Source organism: Mauremys mutica, chromosome 12, assembly GCF_020497125.1.
Source record: "Mauremys mutica isolate MM-2020 ecotype Southern chromosome 12, ASM2049712v1, whole genome shotgun sequence".
In the NCBI taxonomy this organism is placed as follows: Eukaryota; Metazoa; Chordata; order Testudines; family Geoemydidae; genus Mauremys; species Mauremys mutica.
The window spans coordinates 80,241,571-80,258,518 of record NC_059083.1 but is presented as its reverse complement, the minus strand read 5'-3'; the positions used below and the strand labels follow the sequence as shown (position 1 = coordinate 80,258,518).

At 68.0% G+C, this 16,948-nt stretch overlaps 1 protein-coding gene across 9 annotated transcripts in view; it reads left to right on the top strand.

Annotated features, from left to right (window-relative positions):
- Positions 1-6,205, top strand: part of BAHCC1 (BAH domain and coiled-coil containing 1) — an 89,835-nt gene extending 83,630 nt beyond the window's left edge. For 6 of the 9 annotated variants that reach the window (XM_044984018.1, XM_044984020.1, XM_044984017.1 and 3 more), the window contains 5 exons: positions 411-539; positions 752-925; positions 1,290-2,428; positions 2,924-3,160; positions 3,854-6,205. In XM_044984018.1, the coding sequence (XP_044839953.1) occupies positions 411-539; positions 752-925; positions 1,290-2,428; positions 2,924-3,160; positions 3,854-4,060 (1,886 nt within the window). In that variant the 3' untranslated portion in view covers positions 4,061-6,205. The remainder of the gene's footprint in view (positions 1-410; positions 540-751; positions 926-1,289; positions 2,429-2,923; positions 3,161-3,853) is intronic. The other 3 variants (XM_044984024.1, XM_044984023.1, XM_044984021.1) reach the window with 3 other exon arrangements.
- The last annotated feature ends 10,743 nt before the right edge of the window (positions 6,206-16,948 follow it).

Sequence of the window (16,948 nt, the reverse complement as noted above, 5' to 3'; positions counted from 1 at the left end):
GGTGATTCGGGCCGTGGGGCAGCGTGAGCACCGCTGGGCTGCAGAACTGAGGCTGGTGCTCAGGTGCCAGGCAGGGGTCCCCGGGCAGGGGCAGCGAGAGGAGAGGGCAGCAGGGCTGGCACCTCCCTGGCACACTGCCCTGCTGGCAGGCCTGGGCAGACGGGCGCGCAGAGTGAGTGCAGGGCGGGGGAGCTGGGGATGGGCCTGGCTGGAGGAGGACTCTCATTCTGCCGCATGCGCATGCGACTGTGGCCCAGAGAGGCCCCTGCCATCAGCGCGTCCCTCCCCGGCCTGCTGGCTCTGGCGCAGCCTCACCTGCTCAGGGCCTTCTCCTCAGGGACGCCCTGCGCTGGCAGTGGGGTGGCCCCCTCACTCCCCCCCCCGTGCGCACTGACAGCATGTCCCCCCAGGTCCCTCCAGCGAGGAGGAGGAGGAGGAGGAGGAGCTGGACTCGGTGGTGGTGGAGTTTGACGACGGGGACACAGGCCACATCTCGGTGTCCAACATCCGCTTGCTGCCACCGGACTACCAGATCCAGTGTGAGCCGCCTGGCGGGGGGCGGGGGGCCGTGCCCTGCCTGGGGCTGAGGGGGAGCCCCGCACAGAGGCACAGGTTGGGTGTGCAGGGCCAGGGGCCAGAGTACTGGCCTCGCACTGCTGGGGGGCCGGGCCGGGATGCAGCCAGGTCTGCCGGCCCATCTGGCTATGAGCACGAGTCTCCTCCCCTGCCCTGACGCTCGCTGTGGTTACAGGCACGGAGCCCTCCCCCGCCCTGCTGGTATCCAGCACATGCCGGCGGACGAAGCGGTCCTCCAGCGATGCCCCCCCGCCCAGCGAGGCGCTCCCCAGCCTGTGTGTGGATGGGCGCGACAGCGCCGAGCCAGCCAAGAACGCCAGCAGGAAGGCCACTAGCAAAGAGAAAGCCGGTAGGTAGAGCCAGGGGCTGGGAATTAGCCTCCCAATAGGCCAAGGGTCCCTCCCCGGCGCGGCTGCAGCCAGCCAGCAGAGCTGTGTCCTTCCCTGGAGGGGAAACTCCACAGGGGCCTGGGACTGACCTAGCGGGGGGCTGCAGGTCAGGAGGGAGGGGGGTGGAGCCCAGGGTTGGGTAGCGGGGGGGTGGCATCGTGCTCCTCTCCAACCAGCGCATTGGTGCCCGACTCGAGTGCTGAACTAGCGCAGCCATGCCTGGGGACCCACGTGTGCGGGGGCACAGCTGGGAGGCTCTGGCTGTGCCCGGAGGTGTCCCAGCCGCAGCCATCGCCCTGACTCGGCTGGTTCCCTCCCCGACAGGGAAAGCTGATGTGCTGGCCCTGGGTGCCAAGGCGCTGCCGCCGGCCGATCACTTCCTGGCCCGGCGTGGCAGCCCCCTGCTGAGCTGGTCAGCGGTGGCCCAGACCAAGCGGAAGGCAGCCAGCAAGAACCCGGCCGTGCTGCAGAACCTCTTCCAGCTCAACGGCAGCAGCAAGAAACTGCGGGCCAAAGAGGCGCTCTTCCCCGTGCACAGCGTGGCCGCCCCCATCTTCGGCAACGGCTTCGGTGCCGACTCCTTCAGCAGGATCGCCAGCTCGTACGCCTCCTTCGGCGCCGGCGCCGGCCTGGTGCTGCCCGGCGCCCAGAAGCTCCTGCGGGCCAAGAAGGTGGAGAGGCTGGAGGCGGAGGTGGGCAAGGGGGGCAGGAGGAAGTCGGGCAGCGAGTACCTGGTCAAGCTGGACCATGAGGGCGTGACGTCCCCCAAGAACAAGACCTGCAAGGCCCTGCTGATGAGCGACAAGGGCTTTGGGCCCAAGCTGGAGAGGCCCCTGCCCAGCCATGGCTACGCCCACCCAGCTCTGCTGGGCAAGGACAGAAAGGGGCGGGCCCCCATGCACCAGCTGCCCATGGGGCTGGCGCTGCGCAAGTACTCGGGCCAGGCCGACTACGCCCTGAACTGTGACAGCGACTGCCACAGCTCCTACTCCGACATGGACGAGGACGAGGAGGCCGGCGGGCTGGGCGCCAACGTGCCCTCGCGCTTCATGACGCGCCTCTCGGTCTCCTCCTCCTCCTCCGGCTCCTCCACCTCCTCCTCCTCCGGCTCCATCTCCACCTCCAGCCTGTGCTCCTCCGACAACGAGGACTCCTCCTACAGCTCCGACGACGAGGACTCCACCCTGCTGCTGCAGACCTGCCTCACCCACCCCGTGCCCACCCTGCTGGCACAGTCCCAGGCCCTGCGCTCCAAGAGCAGCGCCCCGCAGAGGTGCTTCATCGCCAAGGCCGCCGCCGCCGCCAGCGCCAAGGCCAAGCTGAAGCGCAAGGAGGCCCTGAGCTTCTCCAAAGCCAAAGAGTTCTCCCGGAGGCAGCGGCTGCCGTCGGTGGAAAATCGGCCAAAGATCTCCGCTTTCCTGCCCGCGCGGCAGCTCTGGAAGTGGTCGGGGAACCCCACGCAGGTACGTCCCGCCCCGCCCCCGGGGGAGCCTCGGGGCAGGGCAGGTAGAGGCCTCCCCTGTGATTGTCCCTGGCTTGTTGGCTTGGTTGGGCCCTGCCAGCAGATGGGATGAGGGGCAGGGCAGGGCAGGCCCTTAACAGGGATGTCCGGGGTCGGGGAGATGCCGGCACCTCCACAAGCAGCCCCCTGCCATGGAGGCACAGTCACTGCCCGAGGGGGCACCGGCTTGGCTCACCGAGGCGTCTCCCCCAGCCCATTCCCTCCATGGTTTGCAGTTCTGGGTCCCCCTTAGCTCCGATCCAGGCAGAACCTCCCCACCCCCGCCAGGGGCACCCCGTCCCGGCCGCTAGCCCTGGGCCTGCCCTGTCCTTCTGGGAGCCCGTGGCCTCGCTGAGGGGGCCTGGCTACCACCCCCCCCCCCAAGCCCAGCAGGGCAGCCCAGTGTGGGGCTGGAGGGTCGCGAGCTGGGCCCTGACGGCGTCTCCACCCCCCGCAGAGAAGGGGCATGAAAGGCAAGGCCCGGAAGTTGTTCTACAAGGCCATTGTGCGGGGCAAGGAGACGCTGCGCGTCGGCGACTGCGCCGTCTTCCTCTCGGCCGGCCGGCCCAACCTGCCCTACATCGGGCGCATCGAGAGCATGTGGGAGTCCTGGGGCAGCAACATGGTGGTGAAGGTGAAGTGGTTCTACCACCCCGAGGAGACCAAGCTGGGCAAGCGGCAGAGCGACGGCAAGGTGAGGGGGTGGGCGGCTGGGCGCGGACCGTGGAGGGGGGCAGACGGGGGCGGGACAGGGGAGGCCGGGCGGAGAGACCTGGGATGGGGGTGACAGGTGTGAGATGGGGGTTGCTGGGCACACGGGCACAGGCACAGGACGGGGCACTGGGCAGATGGGCACAGGACGGGGGTGCTGGGCAGATGGGCACAGGACGGGGGTGCTGGGCAGATGGGCACAGGATGGGGGCACTGGGCAGAGGGGCACGGGACGGGGCATTGGGCTGCCAGGCATGGGACGGGGCACTGGGCAGAGGGCGGGGCACTGGGCAGATGGGCACAGGGCAGGGGTGCTGGGCAGGGGGCACTGGGCAGAGGGGGACGGGACGGGGCATTGGGCTGCCGGGCGTGGGACGGGGCACTGGGCAGATGGGCACAAAATGGGGGTTGCTGGGCAGAGGGGCACAGGATGGGGGCACTGGGCGGAGGGGCACGGGACAGGGGTGCTGGGCGGAGGGGCACAGGACGGGGCACTGGGCAGCCAGGCACGAGATGGCCCCTTTCCCAAGCCCAGGAGAGCCCACGGGCTGCGCTCCGAACAGGACGGCCACGGAGCTCCCCACGTGCTGGGCAGGGCCCAGCGTCTGCATTGGGCCAGGCGGGCAGCCCGTCCAGTGGAGCCTGCCGGGGACCCTCACCTGCCTTCTGCCCACAGAACGCGCTGTACCAGTCGTGCCACGAGGACGAGAACGACGTGCAGACCATCTCGCACAAGTGCCAGGTGGTGGGGCGGGAGCACTACGAGCAACTGACCAGGAGCAAGAAGTACCAGGACCGCCAGGACCTCTATTACCTAGCGGGGACCTACGACCCCACCACGGGCCGGCTGGTGACTGCCGACGGCGTCCCCATCCTGTGCTGACCCTGCCAGGGGCGAACCACCCACCCCCGGCCACCCACCGGCAAACACGCTGGGAACCGGGGCCGGGAATGGCCGGGCACCCTGGGGCCTTTTGCCTCTCTCTGGGTGGGCTGGCCGACGAAGGGGCTGCGCTGACACCGGAGCAGCTCCCCCAGCAGCACCACCTCTGCCGGGTGGAGCCAGGCCTGGTAATTATGCAAACCCCGCCCGGCGGCACAACCCCGGCGGCTCCCGCGGAGCAGCGGCCCAGATGCCGGCCGCGGGGCAGAGCCAGCCTGGCTTGCCGGAGACCCGCACACAGAGCTCTCCTTCCCGTTGGCAGGCGTGGAGAGATTTGAATTCAAGCCATACTGTCCCTAGTACCTCGGACTGTTTGCCAGCAGGTAAAGCAGAAATCAGGTGTATTATTCTATTTATTTCTCGTGTAAATATTGTATTTCTTCCGGGAAGTTTTATGGAAACAGAGAAGCCGACAGACAAACGGGGGGAGGGGGGGTTGCAATGCACTGTTTGCCCTCAGCCTGGCTGCAGCCGAGGACAGCTGGGGTTTTCTGTACATAGGGAAGGAGCAGGGAGGGGCCCTGGCGCGCTCACCCCGCTGATGGGACGGCGCCCGCCTGGCCGGCTGTGTAATATAGACCCCCCGCGGCGCGCTCCCTCGGTCCTTCGGTGTATTATTATTATTATTCTGATGCTAGTGACCCCGCGCTCTGTCGGGGGGCGCGTGCCCTGGGACGGGGGAAGAGAGAGAGTATATATATTATTATAAACTAGGGCAGGGAGCACGCAGCCAGAGCCAGCTTCCCGCAGGAACCAAACACGCCTGCCACGCGCAGCCCTGCCGCTCCTGCATGCAGCCACGCCCCGCACAAGCAGGAGCCAGGGCCAGGCTGGGCGTCTCCCTGTGGCTCCCAGCCGCACCAGGACCCCAGTTAAAGGACGTGGGTGCATTTGTGCAGATGCGGGGGGGGGGCATTCGCAGGTGGACGTGGGCACGCGGAGGGGTGCACAGGCGCTGAAAGGACAAAGTGCAGGGCTGCCTGACAGCACCGCACCCCCTCCCCGCTGGGGCCGGGCAGCCCCAACCCTCTTTTCTGAATCCCATTCAACCAAACGCCCCCAGGCCCTGTCAGGAGAGGATGCAGGGGCCCGGCTGGAGCCAGCGCTGCCCATGGGATGCCCTGGGCTGGGGCCGAGCTGGAGCCGAGACGTCTCTTTGCCCTCTGAGCGCTCCCAGGCCTGCAGCTCTGAGAGGGGGGCTCAGCAACCCCCCGGCCGGGCTGCCCACGCGGGGGAATTGGGGCTTTTCTGAAAGCAGAACCCAGGGAGAAGGTGCCTGGGCAGGGGGGGAGCGGCTCTCGCGCCCTGCTTAGATCCCATTGCCAGAGGGGCAGTGGGTGGCTTCCTGCAGCCAAAGCAAAGCACCATCCCCTGCTCCCGCCCCCCCGGGGGCTGGGCGGGGAGCCAGCAGGGACACGCGGGAGCAGGCCCTGCCCTGGCCGGCCCCTGCACCTGCTCTGTGGGGGTGACCTCCCAGCACGTCTGACAGCCCTGCCCCACAGGGAGGTGGCACCCGCTGGGCACAACACTGGGCTCGGCGTAGCACGGCCCCGCTGGGCGGGCACCCCCACCCCCGGACCAGACGCCCCAAGCCCCCGTGCTGCCCCAGGGCCTGGCAGTCGCCCCAGCTCCAGGGCCGCAGCGGGGGCTGATGTAATGTGTTCGGAGGGGCCCCCGCAGCCCCCCCACTCCCAGTACTTTGCTGTCTGTGGTTTCTGCCCACGCCCTCACTGGGGCAGGGGGACGCTGGCCCGTCCCAGCCCCCGCAAAGCTCTAGATAGAAGAGTAAGGAGCCTCCCCTCCCCCCGGTGGTCTCAGAGTAACCCAGCTTCCTGATGAGCGCGCGAGACGCCCCCCCGAGCGGCCGTGCCCCCCTCCCCGTGGCCGCGCTATGCTGTAAATGTGTAAAGGGACGTTCTGCGCCGAGGGGAGGGGTTTTTTCAATGTAAACACTAAAAAACTACAACAAAAAAAGGGGGCAAAACCCCGGTTTTCTGAACAGCAGACGATGTAAAGGCCTTTTAGTATGGAACTTTTCTATCGATAACTTGGCTTATGAATAAATATATGAAACCTTGCTGGGCAGCGGGTGTTCAGTCCCTCGTGGGATGGGGCGTGGAACCAGCCCCTCGGGGCAGACAGGCACCGGGCCAGGGCTCTGGCCTATGTACTGCGGGTGCCAAGCCTTGGGGGGGCCGTCCGGGGAACAGGGGGGCATCAGAGGGGAGGATTGGGGGTGCCCTGCCTTTGAGGGGTGTTGGGGTGAGGATCAGAGGGAAGGACTGGGGGTGTCGTGCCTTTGAGGGGTGTTGTGGTGAGGATCAGAGGGAAGGACTGGGGGTGTCCTGCCTTTGAGGGCTGTTGGGGTGAGGATCAGAGGGAAGGATTGGGGGTGTCCTGCCTTTGAGGGGTTTTGGGGTGAGGATCAGAGGGAAGGACTGGGGGTGTCGTGCCTTTGAGGGGTGTTGGGGTGAGGATCAGAGGGAAGGACTGGGGGTGCCCTGCCTTTGAGGGGTGTTGGGGTGAGGATCAGAGGGGAGGATTGGGGGTGCCCTGCTTTGAGGGGTGTTGGGGTGAGGATCAGAGGAGAGGATTGGGGGTGCCCTGCCTTTGAGGGGTGTTGGGGTGAGGATCAGAGGAGAGGACTGGGGGTGTCCTGCCTTTGAGGGGTGTTGGGTGAGGATCAGAGGAGAGGACTGGGGGTGTCCTGCCTTTGAGGGGTGTTGGGTGAGGATCAGAGGGGAGGACTGGGGGTGTCGTGCCTTTGAGGGGTGTTGGGGTGAGGATCAGAGGAGAGGATTGGGGGTGCCCTGCCTTTGAGGGGTGTTGGGGTGAGGATCAGAGGAGAGGATTGGGGGTGCCCTGCCTTTGAGGGGTGTTGGGGTGAGGATCAGAGGAGAGGATTGGGGGTGCCCGGCCTTTGAGGGGTGTTGGGGTGAGGATCAGAGGAGAGGACTGGGGGTGTCCTGCCTTTGAGGGGTGTTGGGTGAGGATCAGAGGGGAGGATTGGGGGTGCCCTGCCTTTGAGGGGAGTTGGGGTGAGGATCAGAGGGAAGGACTGGGGGTGCCCTGCTTTGAGGGGTGTTGGGTGAGGATCAGAGGAGAGGACTGGGGGTGTCCTGCCTTTGAGGGGTGTTGGGTGAGGATCAGAGGGGAGGATTGGGGGTGCCCTGCTTTGAGGGGAGTTGGGGTGAGGATCAGAGGAGAGGATTGGGGTGCCCTGCCTTTGAGGGGTGTTGGGTGAGGATCAGAGGAGAGGACTGGGGGTGTCCTGCCTTTGAGGGGTGTTGGGTGAGGATCAGAGGGGAGGATTGGGGGTGCCCTGCCTTTGAGGGGTGTTGGGTGAGGATCAGAGGGGAGGATTGGGGGTGTTGTGCACCCAAGGGCTAAGTGTGGCTCTGGGGAAAGCTGGAGCCAGGACCCGTCTCCATGTGACCCGCTTTGCCTTAGCACGTCTCAGAACAGGCCGCCAGAGCACTTAGGTTCTAGTCCTCAGTTCTGCCACTGATGCCCTCTGCCGCTTCGGACAAATCCCTTGTGGAGGGGTGGGTGGCTCTGTGCCTCAGTTTCCCCTTCTGCCTGAGGGGTCTCAGTGGCCTCCCCAGGGGACTCACGCGGGGATGTGCTCTGAGATCCTTGGCAGAGCCAGGAAGGCTGAGCGCTCTCTGGCTTCAGACCCTGGCTGGCCTGGTGCAGCCCACCCCGTTCTCCAGCAGTGTGGGGTCAGGGTCACCCCATGGCCTGACTGCGGGCCAGGCCCCCTCCCAGCCGAGCCACTCGCAGCACGGGGAGGGGGCTGTAAATCCCAGCGCGGCCCCCGCAGCTGCTGGCTAATGACTTTGTTTTATATCTTAATTCACAATGTTATTGCCCTCCTCCCAAGCGCAGCCAGAGAGGTGTAATTAGCAGCCAATGCAATTACTGCCCGCCGGGCCCGGCTCCAGTGCCACGCTCAGGAAGGGAGCTGGAGCGGCTGCTGGCACAGGCTGGTCCAGATGCCCAGGGCAAGCAGGGTCTTGCTGGCCCTAGTCCTCCTGCAGCAGCCATGGCAAACACGTCTGCTCCCCCGAGCTCAATAAACAGACACGGGGCTCGGCTAAATCGAGACACTGGCTGGCACAGAGAGATTAATGGGTGCACTGACGACAGGCAAAGGGGGGGCACAGGTGAAATGTTGGGGTGCTCTCAGTTCCAACCCCCATTCTCCAGACAGGGAAACTGAGGCATCTAGCTGGGACCTGACTTCCCATGGTCACACTTCAGTGGCAGACCAGTCACAGCTCCCAGGAGCCCTAACTGCCAGCCCCACACTCAACCCCCCAGGGAGCCCTGGTGTCCCCCAGGCCCCAGCACGACCATTGATTACCAGTCCCCAGGGCAGCAAGCACCACCCAGCCGTGGGGCCATGTTGCTGGGGGCAGGGCCTCTCGCAGCCAGAGCGCCCCAAATGCCTCCCCCTCCCCTTCCCTCACCCCCTGGTACCGGCCCAGCTGCTCCGGGTCGGTGCTTCGTGTCTCTCCGCGCTGTGTGGCAAGTGAGCCCCCTCGAGAGAGGTCAGCGCAGGCCCCACAGGCCACGCCAGCGCCTCCGCCCTGACAGCCGGCCTGGCTTAGTTCTGCCCAGCCGAAGAGACGAAATTAAACAGGAGCCGGCCTGGCGCAGGCTGGGGGTGGGATTCTGTTACGGGGGGGCAGGCCCCCTGGGGCGAGCCGCCCCCATCACAGGTGGGCACAAGGGGCCGTGCAGCCCCCCCCCGGCAGAGCCCTCCAGGGGCAGCCGGGCACTGCCGCAGCAGCCTGGAGCAGGCACGGGGCCAGCCAGCTCCAGGGACCGTGGCACCTCTCCCATGCGCCCCCATCCCAGCCGGGGCCCCCAGCCGGCAGGGCTTGAGGGCTCCAGCCCTACTGCCCCCATCCCAGGTACCACAGGAGCAAATTCCTTCCCCCCCCCCCGCCATGGCCAGGTGACCCCCCCCCCTCCCGGCAGGCCCCCAGAGCAGGGCCCGTGCTGTGTCGGGGGGCAGCGCCCAGCACACAGGGGGTTAACAACGAAGCGCCTGGCCTGTGACCAAGACAAACGAGGCGCCGTGGGCCCCACCCCAGCGAGATAAACGGGGGCCCTGAGTGACTGATCAATAAATGGGACACTGGCGCAAGGAGCGATGACAAGCCGGGCCGGTCACAAGTAGTTTTTAATACCACAAACCAATCGGGGACAAGAGCACGTTAATTATTCATCCGCCAAGCACTGGCCTCTCCTCCGAGGGAGCTGCGGGGGCCGGGCCAGAGAGCAGCAGGCACCCCCGGCCGGTGCCCCACAGCCACGGGAGGGGGCACACAGGGATGCCAGGGCTGGTCTGGGGATCCCTTGCGAGGCATCTTGGCTGATGGACACAGCGTCTCCCAGGGGAGCCGACGGGCCCGGCAGGGCCCAGCGTCGCCCGGGGGAGCCGACGGGCCTGGCAGGGCCCAGCGTCGCCCGGGGGAGCCGACGGGCACATCAGGGCCCAGCGTCGCCCGGGGGAGCTGATGGGCCCAGCAGGGCCCAGCGTCGCCCGGGGGAGCCGACGGGCCCAGCAGGGCCCAGCGTCGCCCGGGGGAGCTGATGGGCACAGCAGGGCCCAGCGTCGCCCGGGGGAGCCGACGGGCCCAGCAGGGCCCAGCGTCGCCCGGGGGAGCCGACGGGCCCAGCAGGGCCCAGTGTCGCCCGGGGGAGCCGACGGGCCCAGCAGGGCCCAGCGTCGCCCAGGCAGGTGCCTGCCCCCAGGCAGCTGCCACGTCCCACCCCTCGGGCAGGAGCCGCCCCGCCCCCAGCCCATGATGAGCCCAGGCTGATGAAGCCCCCCACATCCCCTCTCTGCCCCAGTCCCCTCCGGCTGGCAAGGCCGGCGCCAATCCCGTTCGGGGGCTGGCGGCCCCGTGCACCCAGACCCTCTTGTCACATGCCAGCTGCCGCCCCAGCTCCCCACAACCGCCATGGTGGCCCCTGCACCCCCAGGGCAAGCGGCCCCTTCCCGGGCCGCCCCCACGGGGACAAAGGCAACGGGCCCAACCCCCTGCCCCGCCCCGGGCTGGCCCTGCCAGGACTAGCTCTAATGGACCCCAGTGGCCACCCTTCCCCCGGGTCAGGTGGGGGGGGGGGCGAGGCTAAGCCTGGTGGGGGGCACAGAGGGCGGGATGGGACATGAAGAGGCACGAGAGGGGGAGGGGAGAGCAGAGTGTGGTTTTATTCTGGAGACAAAGGGCCTGAAAGTCCCAGCGCGGGCAGCTTGGGTCCAGCTTGTCCAAGGGAATTAGGCCCCCAAGATACAGACACTCCAGGCACATTTGAAAATCACCCTTGGTGCCTGGCTGCGCCTTTAGGCTCCTAACTCCCTTGGCCGCCTGGCCCCCAGAGGGCATCATGTTCCACCGGGAGCTGGGGCAGGTGCTGCCAGGCGGGGGGGGGGCTGCCCCAAGGAGCTCTGAGGCTAGAGGGGGGGACGGCCCTGCTGCAGCCCAGCTGGCTCCGGGGCAGCCGAGGGACGGGGGTTAAACCCCAGCCACGCTCAGCCGAGACGGCGCCGAGCGGCCATCAGAGGCCCCAGGGGGCAGCACCAAGGGGTTCACTCCCCGGGGCAGGGACTGGCCAGCAGCTCTCCCCAGGGCGCTGGACCCTCGCAGCACCGGCTGCAGCCCCAGGGCAGGGAGCCGGGATTCCTGGCTTCCACCCTCAGCTGCCCCCAGCGTGCCGGGGGCCCCACGAGGGGTGATGCCCCATCTAGAACCACGGTGAGCCATGTTCTGCAGAGCCCTGCGCGCCCATGGGGACCCTCCTGCCTGGGGCCTGCCTCCCTTGCTCTAGGCCAGGCTGGGGATGTCCCGGGAAGGGGGCACGCTCCCCTCGGACCCACGGCTACCCCAGGCTCCCGGCTCCCACCAGCTCAGAGGGGAGCCCCGCAGGCACTTCTGGCTTCCCGGGCACCCGGGAGCAGGCCCCATGCAGCCAGCTCAGGGTAGGGGACACTCCTGGGAGCAGGGGCCTGAGGCAGGGGCAGCAGCTCCCTGTGACCACGCCCTGGCACCAAACCCGAGCCAGTTGCCCAGGAGACCCTGCCAGAGGCCCCCCGAGCCAGGCCAGCGAGCAGAGGGCCCTGAAGGGCACCAGGAGCCGAAGGGGAAGGGCCGCCGGCCCTGGCCAGGGGACTCAGAGCAACGAGTGACTAGCTGGCCAGTCCTGCCTGCAGGCACGTCCCGGGCACAGTGCCAGGGCTTGGCTGGAGGCAGCGGCAGCAGAGCTACTCTACAGGAACGGCCCAGCGAGCACTTTGAGGGGCTGCTCCTCGCCCCCGGGGGCCTGGCCGTGCCTAGAAGCAGCGGTGCAGGATGGCGGGAGCTGGCACAGCAGCCCAACGGGGACTAGCCTCTCAGGGCTGGGGGGCAGGGCTGGGCTAGCAGGGGGCTGCGGGTCAGGACTGAGGGGCAGCAGGGAAGCTTGCATCGCTCTGGCCGGCGCTATCGCACCCCCACTGACGTGAGCACGGACGCTAGGGCCCGGCCGGACGGGTCTGTTTAGGGTCCGTCATGGGGCGATGGACCCAGCCTTGGAACAGCCTCTAGGAGGAAGGAGCCCTTCAGTGAGCAGAGCCCCTCTGGGTCTCACTCCTCAGCCAGCACCTCGGGGTCCGCTGTCACCCCACGCTCCCTGCAGCGAGTGCAGGCCCCGGGTGAGACCTGGCCCCTCTGCAGGACTAACGCCCCTCACCCGGAACGGCAGCGACACACGGCATTGGCAGAAGTCAGTTTATTAGTCACCTGGCACCGCCCAGGAAACCCCCAGGGTGGCACAGAGAACGGTGAAAGCACAGACCCTCCTGCTCAGCCCAGAGCCCGACTAAGGGGCAGTGAACCCATGTTCTGGCTTCATCTCTGCCTGGCCAGACCCCAGGGGAAACCCCGACTCCTTCCAGCAGCCAGCTCGTCCCCTCCGTCCTCTGCGCTCGAGCAGGGGATCCTCGCTCAGCTCCCGTAAGCAGACGCAGGGAAATCCAGCTCCCTGGGGCATCAGCTGGTAGGTGTCCACATCCTGGGGACTGGCTTTGCCACGGTCTTCACAGATGCTCCATTGATCTCAGGTCTGAGGCCACCTCAGAGCAAACCGCCCACTGGGTAACAATACACCCAGGGGGAACTGAGGCACGCAGGATTAAAAATATTACAGCAAATTCCCACTCTCACAGGGACCCAGGAGAGCTGTTGCTCCCCGCCCCACTGGCTGGGCTGGGCTGACCCCATGCTATGGTCCAGCTCCTGTTCTCTGCACAGCCCAGTGAAGTGGATTGGGACCTGGGGGGGTCTCCCTCTCTGCCCCCAGTAGGGCAACAGGCTACAGCTGGAGACAGACACAGACAACCCTGCCTGTATCAGCAGAGGGAAGGTGTCTCTGGTTCCCAACCTAGCTTACCCCTTTCACTGAGCGGCTCACCCAAACGGGGCACAGGCCAGCCGCTGGCTCTGGTGTCTGCACGCAGACTGCTTGGTGGTGGCTGGGGAAGATCAAGGGGCTGCACCACTGGGAGCTCTCCACACAGGACCCCCCCAAGGTCCCACTGCAGCCCCCCAGCCTGCCTCAGCCCCAGTGGATTTCTCGCTTGTGCCCCGTAACACTGAATCAGCCACAGCAGGGCTGGCTGGCGCACAGGCCAGGGCCACTGGGGGAGCCAGGCTGTGCCCGCTGTGCCATTCCCTCACCCGTTAATGGGGCTCCACACTGGGCAAGCTCTGGTGCACGATGCCCGGGGTGCTGCAAACAGAGCCCCGGCCAACAGCTTGGAGCTGGGATGAGGCCTGAGGCCCAAAACCCCTTTCCCAGGAGACCCTGATCCATCTCCCGCCTACCCACAGAGGGGCTCAGGCAGAGACCGGCCAGGGCCCCTCTGCTCTGCGGAGGGCTGAAGAAGGCTGCTGCAAACCGGAGAGAGACAGGCCTGGGGTCTTGCTCCCCATGGCTGGGACCCGCAAAGGAACGAGTCAGCCCTGAACATCTCCCTGTCCACTGACCTGGTGGTGGGGGGGATGTGCCGGCACAGAGCAGGGGTGCCAGCAGGGGAAGAGAGAGCTCAGTGGTTTGAGCATTGGCCTGCTAAACCCAGGGTTGTGAGTTCAATCCTTGAAGGAGCCATCTAGGGATCTGGGCCAAAATCAGTACTTGGTCCTGCTAGTGAAGGCAGGTGCTGAACTCAATGACCTTCCAGCTCCATGAGACAGGTCTAGCTCCAGATATTATATTGATTTATTTAACCGGCCCTGGAACCTGCCAAAAATCACCCAGTGTCACGGGGATGGCAGGGCTCCCCTCCCCCCCGCTGGGCTCCCCTGGAATGGCCAGCACCGGGCGTCCCACCATGGCCCTTAAACATGCTGGAGTGTTGGCACCGCAAGGTATGGCCAAGGGCTGGGGCTGGGCAGTGCTGGGATCCCCCCACCAGGTGCCTGGGCAGGCCTGGCTCTGGGGACAGCACTGGGTGGCAGCCTCGCTCCTCCCTCCCCCCAGGGCACCCAGCCCCCTTCCCCCTCACAGGCCTGGCTCTGGGGTCACAGGCGCCCCCAGGAACCCACTCGTGGAGGGGAACCACAGCAGACTCCAGCCTTAGCCCTTCACCTCCCCCTGCTCCTTCAGCAGGACAGAGCCGGGTGACTCCAGGCAGCTGGGACCCAGCCCCAACCGGCAGAGAACGCGCTGGGGCTCAGAGCAAGGGGTTAGTCCAGCATCGCTGTGCGCGTTTTAACTCCAACAAGCCTGCCGGTGCCCCTCAACCCCGACCCACAGCCCCCCACTAGCCCAGGCCCTGCCCTCCCCCAGCTCTGCCGGTGCCCCTCACTCCCGACCCGCAGCCCCCTGCTAGCCCAGCCCCCTGCCCCCCCAGCTGTGCCGGTGCCCCTCAACCCTGACCCGCAGCCCCCCACTAGCCCAGGCCCTGCCCTCCCCCAGCTCTGCCGGTGCCCCTCACTCCCGACCCGCAGCCCCCTGCTAGCCCCGCCCTGCCCTCCCCCAGCTCTGCCGGTGCCCCTCACTCCCGACCCGCAGCCCCCTGCTAGCCCTGCCCTGCCCCCCCCAGCTCTGCCGGTGCCCCTCAACCCCGACCCGCAGCCCCCTGCTAGCCCCGCCCTGCCCCCCCCAGCTCTGCCGGTGCCCCTCACTCCCGACCCGCAGCCCCCTGCTAGCCCTGCCCTGCCCCCCCCAGCTCTGCCGGTGCCCCTCAACCCCGACCCGCAGCCCCCTGCTAGCCCCGCCCTGGGCTCCCCACCCCCAGCTCTGCCAGTGCCCCTCAACCCCGACCCGCAGCCCCCTGCTAGCCCCACCCTGCCCCCCCCCAGCTCTGCCGGTGCCCCTCAACGCTGCCCCGCAGCCCCCTGCTAGCCCCGCCCGGGCCCCCGCAGCTCTGCCGGTGCCCCTCAACCCCGACCCGCAGCCCCCTGCTAGCCCCTCCCTGCCCCCCCCAGCTCTGCCGGTGCCCCTCAACCCCGACCCGCAGCCCCCTGCTAGCCCCGCCCTGCCCCCCCAGCTCTGCCGGTGCCCCTCAACCCCGACCCGCAGCCCCCTGCTAGCCCCACCCTGGGCTCCCCACCCCCAGCTCTGCCGGTGCCCCTCAACCCCGACCCGCTGTCCCCTGCTAGCTCCGCCCTGCCCCCCCAGCTCTGCCGGTGCCCCTCAACCCTGACCCGCAGCCCCCTGCTAGCCCCGCCCTGCCCCCCCCAGCTCTGCCGGTGCCCCTCAACCCCGACCCGCAGCCCCCCACTAGCCCAGGCCCTGCCCTCCCCCAGCTCTGCCAGTGCCCCTCACTCCCGACCCGCAGCGCCCTGCTAGCCCCGCCCTGCCCCCCCAGCTCTGCCGGTGCCCCTCAACCCTGACCCGCAGCCCCCTGCTAGCCCCCCCCTGCCCCCCCCAGCTCTGCCGGTGCCCCTCAACCCTGACCTGCAGCCCCCTGCTAGCCCCGCCCTGCCCCCCCCAGCTCTGCCGGTGCCCCTCAACCCCGACCCGCAGCCCCCTGCTAGCCCAGGCCTGCCCCTCCCTCCCAGCTCTGCCAGTGCCCCTCAACCCCGACCCGCAGCCCCCTGCTAGCTCCGCCCTGCCCCCCCAGCTCTGCCGGTGCCCCTCAACCCCGACCCGCAGCCCCCTGCTAGCCCAGGCCTGCCCCTCCCCCCCAGCTCTGCCGGTGCCCCTCAACCCCAACCTGCAGCCCCCTGCTAGACTAGCCATGGGCTCCCCCCTCCCCACATCTCTGCCATGGCCCCTCTATCCTGACCCACAACCCCCCCAGTGTCACCTTCCTTGAGTCAAAGCCATAATGATCCAATGGCACAAGACCGGGGGGGGGGGGGGTTGCTCCAGCCTGCGCTGAGGAAGGCCGGCTTGCAGACCAGGAAGAAGCGCTGCCTTCGGGGTCTGATCACGGAGCCATCTGAGAAGCTGGGTCAGGGGCCAGCAGGAGCGGGAAGTGACCCCTACAAAGCCCCCTCCAAGCAGGGGGAGCTGCCAGCAGCTTGGAGGGGCCTGGAGAGCAGATCCAGGCTGGTTTCGCTTATAGGATCAAAAGTGAAGGCAGCGAGAAGCTACAGGGGATTTTAGATTAAAGAGCCTCGTTGTCTGCGCTCAGATGAAGAGCTCACCAGGCCTCAGAGGGGAGAGGAATTCACCAGGCTGAGCCGCGCCGGGGGGACTCCTGAACCAGGAACCCACAGATCCCCCTTCCCCAGAGCTTGGGCCCCTGCTCAGTGGGCTACCCCACAGCTGCTACCAGTGCAGCTGCCAGGGTGGGGGCACCATGGGTTGAGCTGGGGAGGAGGTGGCCCCGGAGGGCCAGGGTGGGGGCAGGGAAAGCACAGCCCCCCAGCAGTGTGGTACAGCTTGAGGACCAGGCTGGGGCAAACCTGCCGATTCGGAGCCAACCAAGGGTGAGAGGAAATCCCACCTTGTGGGCAGCTGGGGCAGGGCGCTGGCAGCTGGGGCAGGGCGCTGGCAGCTGGGACTCCACCACAGGGACAGACCCGCAATCAGCAGGCCATCCCCAGAGCCCGGCAGCGCCAGCTTTGCCATGCGGTGCTGAGGGGCAAGCCGGGGCCTGCAGACCCCCAGGGGCGAGGGCCGGAGGAGCCCAACACCAGCGCAGGGAAGAGTTTCTAAAGCACGTTTAGTTGCAGGCCTCGGAGCAGCTGGGAGATGGGGCCAGGGCAGACGCTGCCCATCCCCACCCCACCCCGTGAGCGGCTGGCTCGGGCCTGAGCCGAGCCCCGGGGTGTATCCCCCAGAGCCCCCCAGGCAAGGCTGCGGCCACCCCCCACATACTGCACTGGGGGCACGTGTCCGGGGGCTCCCTCCAGCTGCTGCCCTGGGCGCAGGAAGGGTGAGCGCAGCCGGGCCTCCTCCAGCAGCCAAGGGGTTACGCAAGGCCCGCGAGCCCAAGGGGGGCCGGCCCGTGCCCCCCGGATCTCCCCGTTCCCACCAGCAGGAGGCGCTGAGCCGGGAACGCCCCGGCCAGGCTGGGGACGCCACCCCCAGCACGGGGCAGCTCCGCGGCCCTTCCCTGCCTCAGTTTCCCCACCAGTGCATGTGGGGGGGGCGGGGATCCCGCGCCCAGAGCCCAGGTGGGGACCGGCCTCCCGGGCCCTGCCCCGCCCATCCCCGGGGCATCGGGCCCCGCCTCCGAGAGGGAGGAGCGCGAGGCCCCGCCCACGGGGTCCCGCCATCGCGCACGCGGCTCATTGACGCGAGGTGACGTGCGCAGGGCTGAGCGATGGACGGGCCCCTAGCCAGCCAATGGAGACCCGACTCGCGGCTCCTTCCCCCACG